The following is a 12,010-nucleotide window of genomic DNA, read 5'->3' as shown; positions in this document are numbered from 1 at the left end:
GCTGTTTGGCATGGGAGTGAGACCACATATATAGCAGTCCCTGAACTTTCTCTAGAGGCAGTAGGTGGTGCTGAGATGCAGGAGAAGCCTTTCAATCAGACCTTGCTTTTACAAATCGGCATTGAAGCACTAACAAGGAACCTGGCTCCGTAGCTCAGAGGTTAGAACATTGGCCTTGTAAACGAGGGGTTGCAAGGTCAATGCTTGCTGGGGCCTGGATACCCTGTCTAGGACTGTCATCTCATTGCTTGTCAGCCAAAACCAACCTCCACTCTGTGCTGAGGGTACTTGGGATGTAGCTCAGGTTTTAGAGCAGGGGTGACCAGCCTGAGAAGGAGCCAGAATTTACCAGTGTACGTTGCCAAATATAAAGTAATATGTCAGCAGCCCCACATCGGCCCTCCCTCCCCCACCGCTTCCACCCACTGGCAGCCCGCTGATCAGCACCTCCCCCTTCCTCCCCGTACTTGCCAATCAGCTGTTTTGTGGTATGCAGGAGGCTCGGGGAGGGGGAGGAGTGAGGGTATAGCAAGCTCAGGGGAGGGGTAGGAAGGGGTGGAGTGGGGGCAGGGCCTGTGGCAGAGCCAGGGCTCGAGCAGTGAGCACCCCCCAGCACATTGGAAAGTTGACATCCGTAGCTCCAGCCCTGGAGTCGGTGCCTATACAAGGAGCTGCATATTAACTTCTGAAGAGCCACATGTGGAGCATTTAAAGACATTGAGATCCTAATCTTTTGCTTTGCAGCTAAAAGAGGTGGTTTGTTGCTGATAGAAGTGTGGGAACATATTTGCACTCAAAATGATACCAGACAACTGCTGTATTTGTATTCATTCTGCCCAGCGTATAAAGGTTTTGGTTCATGAAGGTCATATACCTAATTATGAAATATTCATAGCTGTGGGAACCAATTTTCATGTGAAGACGTAATGTTTTGAAACCATGCCACTCTTCATCAGGTGAATGAGCATCACTAATATTTTGATGGCCTTGAGCAGTTCAGAATAGAAAGCTGTGTGAAAGCTTAGTTCCAGTGAGAGCTTTGAGTTGAATTAGACTATTTTCAGCACGTTAACTGGCTGTTATTGAGGTCAGTGCGAAGTTTGGCACTTCTGCAAACTCTTACGTCCATGACCATTGGCCACCAAAGTTTGTTAATGAGGACACGATCAATAATAGTCCTAGTGAAACCATCCGGTTGGACCAGGTTTGCTTGTGAATCTTTAGGTGGCAGAAGAGTGAGTCAGCAACCACCATGTCATTGGCAGCTGCAGATTCCAGCCGTTGCTGCCCATTCTGTTCTGCTGCCCATTCTGTTCTTCTCCCCTATACCAAATTTCCTGAGTGTATTTCCCTGGTGTTGTTAAACTTTCCTGTCTTCCCATTAAAGTTGCCTGGGGTCATGAGAACATGTTTTCTTGGAGTTTCATTAAGAGTTGCACTCTGTTGCTGGTAAAAATTATCTGCAGCTTCGTTGTTGGCCTTGGTAAGATGTCCACAGCCAGTAAGGAATCGCACTCCGATAAGTCACTCATTAATTACTCACCAACTCTGCAATGCCCATCAGGCATATAAGTACAACGGCCACCCTTTGCTGGAGCAATCCATCAGGTCAGCCTGAGAACAAAGGAGTGTATAAGCAAGAAGCAGTGCGCAATGGTCTAAGTCCCTGACCAGTACCATTAAGCAGCTCCAACTCCAGATTACAAGCTGCTCAGTATTAACCTGTCTGGGTGGGATATCGAGCAGGTAGCAACTGTCAAAAACTAGGGAAGCATCATAAACAGTGCTGGGGGATGCTTCAAAGATGTGGATGCTCATATACAAGTAGCTGGCATCATGTTCCAGGCCCTTCAGTGGCTTCTGTAGAGCTTGCTGCAAAATTATTGCTCTGTCGAACCATGATTATACCATCTGTGGTACAGCAGGGACACATAGGTGGTGATGAAGGCTGAAGAGCACCAGATTTGTTGTTTTTGAGTCTAGTCTTCATCAACAGCTCCATGGTAAGCATCAGGACAATATTAGCAATGAGGATATTTGTAGCTGAACCCAGCAATCACCTCCATTAACACTGGTTCAGTTTTGACTGTTTTCTTAGTTCAGACATGTTATTAGGATGGAAGACCAACAAATTACAAAGCATATGTACCAAGGAATGCGGCTTACATGGCTGTCAATCACTATGGCACCCAAAGCTTTAGAGGTGCAATAAGTTCACTACTGATGGACATAAACTGAATATCCAGCCAGTTTGTCTTATGAGCCTAATTAGAGATCAGTCTGGGTGGCACTTGATCTTGCATGGAGACTACATACCTTTGGGATTTGTTTTGTTGATGATAATGTTTAGTATGTTATTTTTTCAATGTCCCCTGACTATGAATCCTGCCAATAAGCTCTGAGGGCCTGCCAAACTGTTATTTGTCATCTGAGAGTGACAGTCCTTATATCACCAGATCTTTGCTGACCATGCTTATACCATGACTAATAACTTCAAGATTTTTCAGTGGTGTGGTGTTCTTGACAGACTTTGTGGAAGAAGCAAGTGAAGATTGTACATGTTCTCTCTCACATTTTCTGGGAAGGTAGAGATACTTCTCTTTAAGTTCAGTACTCCTTTTCCGTTGATCCCCACATAAAGTGCAAACAAATATGTTTAGGGTATGTCTGTACAGCAAAAAAGGGTGTGTTCTTAACGTGGGTTAGCTGTCTCAGGTTACAGTAGCAGTGAAGATGTGGCAACTTGGCTTTTAAGTTGGGTTAGGAGCTTGAATTAAAGCCTATAGGGGAGCCTGGGGATGAACTCAAGCTGCTAACCTGAGTTACTGCTATTTTAACTAACCTGTGTTAAGAACCAACTTTTTTATTTGCAGTGTATGCATACCCTCAGTTACAAAAATCTCCATCAAGTCAAAACAGTATAAACACGTAAAATGATCCAGTGCAATGTGAAATTGATCTAAGGAGTGGTTATACTTGAATGATCAGACCAAATTAACTTGCTCTGGTGGATAAAGTTTTGTAAGCAGATTAAGTTACTTTAGTCATTAACCCTTCAGGATGTAATCTTGTTTGTCCTCAGTTTTGTTTGAACTGTACATGTGCACTACATTTTGTATCACAATGGCTACATTGTGAAGCTTGTTCCACTCTTTAAAATCCCTTTTAAAATATATGGAGAACAGATAACTGACTACCTCTTTGATCTCTCCACAGTTCTCATTTGTTACACTCACACCAAACATGAAGCTTCTCAGAGATCTCCTTTGTCAATTGTTACAGCCCTGGTGGATAAAATTGGTAAGTGGTCATTTGATCAACTAAAAAATGATGTTCTATTCTATGAACACTTAGTAATTAACTGCTTATCTCCAGCAGAAACTGATGTCTTTCTCCTTTGTTTACATGAAATCATTTGTTGCTAATTCTGATATGTTGCATTTTTTCTTAGATACTATTCTGCCTTTTCTGATGCCTTTCCTTCCAAAAAAGTGAATATTTCATGTTTCACACGTTTCTGTATTCAATTTTGCGTCAGTCAAGTCAGTCTTGTAGATATTGACAGGCCAGAGTTGCTTGTCTTCCAAGAAGGAGGCTTATGGCAGTGTGACTCAGCTTTGATTTTGTACAGTATGTAACCCAGTACACTAATGGTACTTAAAAATAATAACTTAGCTCTTATATAGCACTTTTCATCTGTAGATCTCAAACTGCTTTATAAATGTCCATATCATTATCTTCATTGAACAGATGGGGAAACTGAGGGACAGAGAGGTGAAGTGACTTGCCCAGGGTCACCCAGCAGCCTAACAGGAGAGCCAGGAATAGAGCGGAGTTCTTCCCTTTTCACTGTATATATAATCTATTAAACCATTTTTAAAAAAGGATTAATTGCAATTGGCAATTACGATGACCTGCTGCCATCTTACTGAAAAGTGACACCAACAGTGTGTGAGTCCATTGCTGATGATTCTAAACCAGAACTAATCTTGATTTAATACCAAAATAAATTTGCTGTGTGAACAGGAAACACTGTGGCCCTCATTCTTTACCACATCAGAGCTGTATTTTAGGTTTGTCTGCAGGGAGCCAGTTTTGGGGATACAGGGAAAGACCGTTACACCAGTGGAGGATGGTGTGTAGTGGAACTTTACTGTAGCCGGGCATGCTGCTTCCTTCTGTGTGCTGCCTTCACCTGCTTCTTCCCCTTATACTGGTGTTAGGAGGGGTGGCTGGTATAGAAGCTGGTTGAGCTGCCTCCACCAGCAGAGCGTTGCCCTGCCCTGGGTACAATATTGATTGGTCAGCTCTAGCTGTATTTTAAGGCCACTTTGTGCTGCATACTCTGTGTGAAGTGGCCTAGGAGAATCCTTGCTTTTTAAATATTAAACTTCAGTTATCTTGTTCTAACACATTGTCATGTATATTCTAGATTTGTGCAAGAAGGTCATATACCCAGATTGTGATATCAAATTCACTGGAAATGTTTCTTGGGTTGGGAAGACCTCAATGGAAGTGAAGATGCACATGTTTCAGGTTGGGGCTCAGTGACTTCTATTTCTTCTATAGTGGAAAACTCCCTTCATGTCTCCCAAGATACCTTGGACACCTCCAGAAGGAATTTTGAGTGATAACATTAGAAACCTACATTACACTAAGGGTATCATCTGTTTAAGAAGGGCTACCAACCCCTGTGCTTCAGAATCTAAATGACTACCAGTGATCAGAGATTAAGAATATATTTCCCTGTTCTCTCCTCACCAAAGGATAATTGTTTATAGTAGGTGTTTTATATCTTTCGCTGAAGTATCTGGTACTGTTGGAGACAGGATGGACATTTGGTCTAATGCAACATGGCAGGCCGTAAGCCCTTCTTTTCTCCTCCAACAAAGGAATCCTCCCTGCTTTCTGGAAATGTTTTCTTCTTTATTTTAAAAGATACCCAGATGAGAATGCCAGAGTTTAGAATTGATATTGAAATGGGATTTCATAGAAATTTAGGGCTGGAAGGGACTTCATCAGGTGATCTAGTCCAGCGCCCTGCATTGGGGCAGGACCGAGTAAACCTAGACCATCCCTGACAGGTGTTTTGTCTAACCCATTCTTAAAAAACTCCAATAATGGGAATTCCACAACCTCCCTTAGAAGCCTATTCCAGAGCTTAACTACCTTATAGTTAGAAAGTTATTCCTGAGATCTTGCTTCAGATTAAGCCCATTACTTCTTGTCCTACCTTCAGTGGACATGGAGAACAATTGATTTCCATCCTCTTTGTAACAGCCCAGGAAGGGAGAGTAGTTATTTAAGTTAAGGGCCAATGTTGGCACAAGAACAAAGGGATATAAACCAGCCATCATGGTTTCTAACTATTAGAGGAGTGATGTTCTGGAATAGCTTTCCAAGGGGAGTAGTAGGACAAAAATCCTAACTTGTTTTAAGACTAAGATTGGTAGGTTTATGGAGGGGATGGTATAATGAGAGTGCCTACAATGGCCTATGGCCCATCCACTACTGCTGTTAGCAAATATCTCCAGTGTCCGGAGATGGGACTCTGGAGGGGGAGAGCTCTGAGTTACTACAGAGAATTCTTTCCTAGGTGTCTGGCCAGTGGATCTTGTCTATCTGCTCAGGGTTTAACAGCTCTCCATATTTAGGGCCAGAAGGAAATTTTTTCCCAGGTCAGAGACTGTGGGTTTTTTTTTGTCTCCTCTGCAGTGTTGTGCAGGGATAAGTCGCTGGTTTGAACTAGCGGAAATGGTGGATCCTATGTAATTTGAAGTCTTTAAATCAAGATTTAAGGATTTCAGTAACTCAGTCAGAAGTTATGGGCCTACCTCAGTAATGGGTGGGTGAGGTTGTGGCCTGCAATGTGCAGGAGGTCCAGCTGGATGATTCTGGTGGTTCCCTCTGGCCTTGAAGCCTCTGAGTCTATGTGGGTGACAGCCCTTAGCATATTTGAAAACCATAAGTAGGTCCCACCCCTCTGTCTTCTTTTCTGAAGACTAAACATGCCTAGTTTTCTAACCATTCCTCAGAGGTCAGGTTTTGTAAACCTTATCATTTTTATTGCTCTGCTATTCTCTCCATGTCTTTCTTAAAGTGTGGTGCCCAAAACTGGACACCGTAGTCCTCACAGTGCCCAGTAGACGGGTACAGTTACCTTCCATGTTTTATATATGACTTTCCCATTAATACACCCCAGAACGATATTAGCCTTTTTTGTAAGTGCATCACAATGTTGACTTGTATTAATTTTGTGATACATTACAAACCCATTACAAATTTTCAGCAGCACCACTGCCTGGCCAGTTATTCCCCTTTTTGTAGCTGTGATTTGATTTTTTCCTCCCCTTCTTCCTAAATGTAGTACTTTGCACTTGCCTTTATTGAATGTCATCTTGTTGCTTTCAGACCAATTTTCTAAGGTATTGTGTTGATATCTTCTAGTGTGTAAAATAACTTGACTTTTTAGCATTGTAAGACAGATAATACATGAACGTCACTGGAAACGGTGTTGAAATAAGATACTTTAATTGGAGTACACTTAGTCTACAAAAAATATACCTGACTAAATAATGGGAAAATTATTTATTAGTAACCATTCAATGAAAAGCTGCCAATGAATATGATGTATTATTCACAATTAATTTGTCCAGCTCCATTACAAAATACTAATGTGGCAATTGAATTGTTCAAAATACATCCTACACATCAGAAAAACAAACACAAAAAACCCAGTTTTGATCCAGTTTACCTCTTAAAAACTAATGTCTGTACTGTTGAACTGTTCGTGCATAAGGGATTATCTGTTGCTAAATGTGTCATTTCTCTCTGTGCTGGCATCAGGTAGTCTGCAGTGATAATGGATTGTTGTTGTGGTATTTTTCCATGGGGTTGTTTGGGAATGGAAGTGGGAACTAATTGGTAACTAGAGTTATTGCCATTTTATACTAATTGTATGACCTGTATCATTGCTGAATAGTTGCATTGCAGTTCTGCTGAAATAGAATATTATGTTGAGCACTTCTCTTGTCTTAGGTCCATTGCAAGAGAACTGGAAAGGGGTGAAATGTGAAAGCAAACAACACCTTAATTGTATGATTAGTATGAACTGGGTGGCCTGTTAAACAACGTCACTTTTGTAGAGTTTAAAACTGGTTTTATTTATTCTGTTTTAGTTACATGATGATACTTACAGCCCTGTGTTAGATGCAACCTTTGTCATGGTGGCCCGTGATCCAGAAAACAAGAGGTAATTTATCTGTATGGGAAACTGGGAAAACCACATAATCTAGATTGTTGTTGTTGGAAAGTGGCAAATGCTCTAACTTTTATATGTGCTTCAGTTATAAGTAAATCATATACTTGCCTTTTTTTGGTTAGGAAATAGACAGTATATTTTCAGGTTCTTTTGGGGAGAGCTTGAGGGAGAGGTGGTCTACAGTTAGCGTCTTAGAACTGTACACCGAGTACTGTTGGTGGTTTTCAAACTATAATTGGCATTTGACCCATTTCTAGAAATGGTGTTTTCCTGAATTTAAACAGTAGACCTGATTAACATGCCAGAAGGAAAAGTCCACCAGGAATCTACTGAAACCATGAGAATTAATTGGTCCCTGTATCAAGGGAGGGAAGGGCTGATACCCAACTTGTAAATGGTCACTCACAAATATAATTTTAATACCGTACTGAAAATGCTGGGAGTTCCTTAGAGGACTCTCTCAACCCAAAACTTGTGTAACTAATAACTGGGACTGTTAATGATTCTGAAGGAATTTTAAAATTCTAATTTACATTTCCTCATCTTGCTGGTTTTACTTCCCACATATTATTTTGCTTGGTCATTTAAAACAAACAAACTGATCATTTTCTCTTTTGGCTTTTAGTACACTAGCATTGCTGTGGGAGGCTTAACTAAAACCTCTATCTCTTCCCTGTTTAATTTGCAATTTTCAAAAATTGTAAATCTTTCTATTCATAATAGGTTTAACAACTTCTTGTGTGCATAATGATAAAAATATTTTTGTGATTAAAATAATTCCATGTCCTTGACATAGTAATATGGTCACATGTTTATTTCTTCAAGTTTATAATGTATCTATCCTAGGTACTTAAATGGGTCCTGTTGCTGTAGTATCTGAACACCTTACAGTTTTTAATGTATTTATCCTAACAACACCCCTGAGTGGTAGGAAGTGCTATTATTTCCATTTTACAGACAGGAAAGTGATATACAGAGAGAGTAAGTAACTTTACTGAGATCAAAGAGGATGGCTGTGGCAGAGTAGGAATTGGCCATGGGCAATCCAGGTTCTCGGCTAGTTCTCCAGTCACTGTACCATCCTTCCTAACCTCAGATCTGGGTAACTATTCCAAAAAATAAAATATACAAAATAATATAAAAAGACCACCTCAGCCCAGCTCCCTCCTCTGTAGTAAGAGAACAGAAAGAGAAAACCTGGACTTTGCAGCATGCTTGGAAAGTTAGCAAATCTGGGGAACAGAGAGAAGCTGCCTCAGCAGTGTAGCATGATGCAAACATAGCATATATGTATCTTTTTGTATCCAGTCTGAACATAATTTAACAATTTAAGAGCAGAAGTAACTTCTCCAAATTATGGAGAGGGAGGGCTCCGAAGAGTAAACAGTCATCTTGCTATGCAAAAGTTTTGTATGTTAATTTGATCTATATAATTAGGCATTGTAGATTTATGCAGCACAATAAACAAATGAACTGGACTGTAGGCAGCTTCTTATGTTCTTATTTGATAAGCTGTATGTTTGGTAAACAGCTTTTGGTTGCTGATAAGGCCACTGCTGAAATGAATAAATTATGGCTGAAGGCTTGCTACAGGTTTTTTCAAGTTCTTTCATTTCATTATTTTAGACAACTATTTAGACAATTATTAGACAATCCTAGATCACAGCTTGAATTTACTGTACTTCTAAATGGTTTCAATCTGCTGTAATCTCTTATATGAAAATTTTGGTAATCATTTAACTTTTTAAGAAGTATAAATGCTATGAGGACTCATTTTTAATTGTACTAGAGAACTGTTAACAGTCTGAGATCGGCTGAGCAATAGAGCCGATGGGTGACCTTTCGGTGTCACCAGCCATCCTATGAAACTTATTTATTTCTTTAGATGTCATCTTATCTGGGATAAAGCTATGTCTTTCTCTCTTAGATTGTTTGTGGACGAAGGAATGATGAAGGAATGTCTATTGATCTTTCCCCCTGTGCATTTACATGACAATTTTTTCTAAAGCATATCACTTTAAAAATAATTCATATCCATAGGCCAGCATTTGTTAATCCATTAATTCCTGAGGGCCCAGAGGAGGAAGAAATCTTCAGGAAAGGAGAATGTATGTAATACTTCATGTATACTTTATGGTAGTGGGAAACTCTGTATAGATTCATTTCAGTAACCGAGAGAGAGCGGAGTTCAGAAATTCTACTAGCAAGAGTTGCTCTTAATTTATTTAAGATCAAATTTTATTCCACCTCACACAACTGCTCATACCTGGAGATGAGTCCAAACCATGAATTTTGAATCTGGATTTTGAAACATTTTCCCCCTCAACTTACCTCAGATACAGGGTTTTGTTTTAGATCATATCTAGTCATATCAATTTTTATATGCTATTGTAGTACATCAGAAGTGCTGAATAACTAAGTGAGAGTAAGGAAACTGTATATATGTTAATTAAATAAACCATACTTCCTGAACTGCTGCATCTTGTCTTCATATTTGGACTGTGGCACACCGAGGGCTATACTATCTAAATTGAATCACATAATATCTTACCCATTAAAGCCCCTATTCAGGACAGCATTTAAGCACATGCTTAACATTAAGTGTGCATGTAAATCCCATTGATTTCAATTTTCAGTGCTTTAATCTTTGTACAACCAATTTGACACTTTAGAGGGGCCTGATTTTCAACAACTGGGTGCTCATCACCTTCTGAAAATAGAGCTCTTTCATATATCTCAACTTGGGCATCCAAAACCAGAGGCAACCAAAATGACTAGTTGTTGGACTGTTCCTTTATATTCTAAGTATATTTCACTGCACAAGACATAAGATAGAGAGGAAGTCATTGTTAGCTTTCTGTATGTGCATGGTAAATCTTTGGGGTTTGTGGCAGCATGTACTATGTATGACTGATTTTTCATTTTCTGACTCACCCTTGGTGACTTTTTTTATTTAATTAAAGTTTGCTTCAAAAATACCTTGTTTTAGAGGAGTTCAAAACTGCTCTACTGAGTTCAGATAGCTAACTAAGTTAAAATCTGAAAATTGTGGGCTGCCATAACTGGTTTCATCATAATTCATGTCCTCATAAATTTGGTTCTTTGTACTGTATACACAGTAACCACACGAGTTTGTGGGGAAATCCAAATGCATGAGCAGCTAATTAACTGAACCATAGAAATGCTATTGAAGGAGATAAGAGGGATGGATTGCAGTATCAGGACCCTTGGAACTTGTCTTGATAAAACCAACTTTAAAAAAAAAAGTATAAGGCACAGATCCTTGCAAAAGCCTCATTACATTGTGTTTTTTAAAGTCCTCTGTTTTGTTTATTTTTAAAAGGGTACACAAATGAAGTACCAGAAGCCTCTTAAAAGCTCCTTTTCCCCCAAAGTTCTACCCTATCTTCAGTAAATATTTAGAGTGTATATATAGATACATACTGCCAACGATACAAAAAGTAGAAATGTCACACACACTATTCAGTTCCTTTGCATTTTTTAGTATGAATCAGTCTGTAGTGGTTAAATGAATATCCTAGTATGTGAATAATGAGTCTGCAGTACATTGCTATGTTTAAAAGACCAACAAATTCTGTTGGCACACCAGCTAAGTGAGCATTTCAAAATAAAGCACTTAAATAAAATGTATGGGTAAAATCCTAGCCCCAGAGAAGTTAATTGCAAAACTCCTATTGACTTCGGTGGGGCAGATTACACCCTATATTTTTTTCTTTAATGCAGACAAATATTAAAAGCAAATTTCTGATAGTAGTCTGACTGTGAATACAAAAATCACTTAATCTGGTGATGAATTTTAAAATGGAGAGAGGAGTTGACCCCTTTGTAAAGCAATTGAAAACCAAGTGATGTTCTGCTATCTTTGTGCTCAATGCATTTTTTTTCTTTAGTGAACAAGATAAGGAGGGTTGATTTCAGCACTGCATCCTTACTGAAAATGGCTCCCACTGCAGAAGAAAGAACCACTGTTCATAATATATTCCTTAATACACTGGACACAAGGCAAGTAGGCGAAGAACTAATAACTTGCAAGAAGGGACGGTAATGTGGCAGTTGAATGCACAGTTGTAGAAGGAATGCAGATACTTTTTGCTTTTCTATCCCATCACTTAAACACTTGGATGCTGTCTCCTGTACCTGGGATAAAGGCACAAAGCACCATCAATGTGCTGATATACCATTTATGTTCCCGAATGAATTTTGTGCTATCCAAGAAAGCTAATGCTATGCAGCAGCTGCAGTCAAGAATAAAACAACAAGGTTACAGTAGATGGCTTCTGAGAAAGCAGGATTGAATAATCTTAAAAAAAGGGATAGTCATGCTTAACCACAAGAAGGAATTTAACCCCCTAATGGGCTGTTGGAGCTATTGCACTGGCATTGCCTTAATAACTGGCTAGACTTCTAAAGGGAAGAGGTGTTCCTTGGCCATAATAATATTTTGCACCTGCTGATCCAAGATTCTCACAGTGTGTTGTAAACATAAATTCTGGCACCCTGTGAGACTTACTGCTTAGCATACTAATTTTACAGATTATGAGGGGTCTGGGAAATAGAGATACAGAGAGGTTATGAGTTATAGACAAGAAAACCAGAGTGAAAGATTTAAAAAAATGTGATGGGGCAAATAATCTGAAAAGTGGCAGAATTAGAAAAGATTAAGAAGTGAAGTGATGATAATAGAGGGAAAAGAAAGCTGAAAATATAATTCTTGTACAATTAGTAATA

General features: G+C 39.4%; 1 protein-coding gene across 3 annotated transcripts in view; it reads left to right on the top strand.

Annotated features, from left to right (window-relative positions):
- ACOT9 (acyl-CoA thioesterase 9) overlaps positions 1 to 12,010 on the top strand; it is a 36,750-nt gene that overhangs the window by 18,733 nt on the left and 6,007 nt on the right. For all 3 annotated transcript variants that reach the window (XM_048863073.2, XM_048863062.2, XM_048863055.2), the window contains 5 exons: positions 3,217 to 3,300; positions 4,433 to 4,536; positions 7,179 to 7,252; positions 9,302 to 9,369; positions 11,173 to 11,284. In XM_048863073.2, the coding sequence (XP_048719030.1) occupies positions 3,217 to 3,300; positions 4,433 to 4,536; positions 7,179 to 7,252; positions 9,302 to 9,369; positions 11,173 to 11,284 (442 nt within the window). The remainder of the gene's footprint in view (positions 1 to 3,216; positions 3,301 to 4,432; positions 4,537 to 7,178; positions 7,253 to 9,301; positions 9,370 to 11,172; positions 11,285 to 12,010) is intronic.

The sequence above is a fragment of the Caretta caretta genome, chromosome 1 (assembly GCF_965140235.1).
Source record: "Caretta caretta isolate rCarCar2 chromosome 1, rCarCar1.hap1, whole genome shotgun sequence".
Lineage (NCBI taxonomy): Eukaryota > Metazoa > Chordata > Testudines > Cheloniidae > Caretta > Caretta caretta.
The sequence above is the reverse complement of the archived record's forward strand: the minus strand, read 5'-3'. Positions and strand labels throughout refer to the sequence as shown.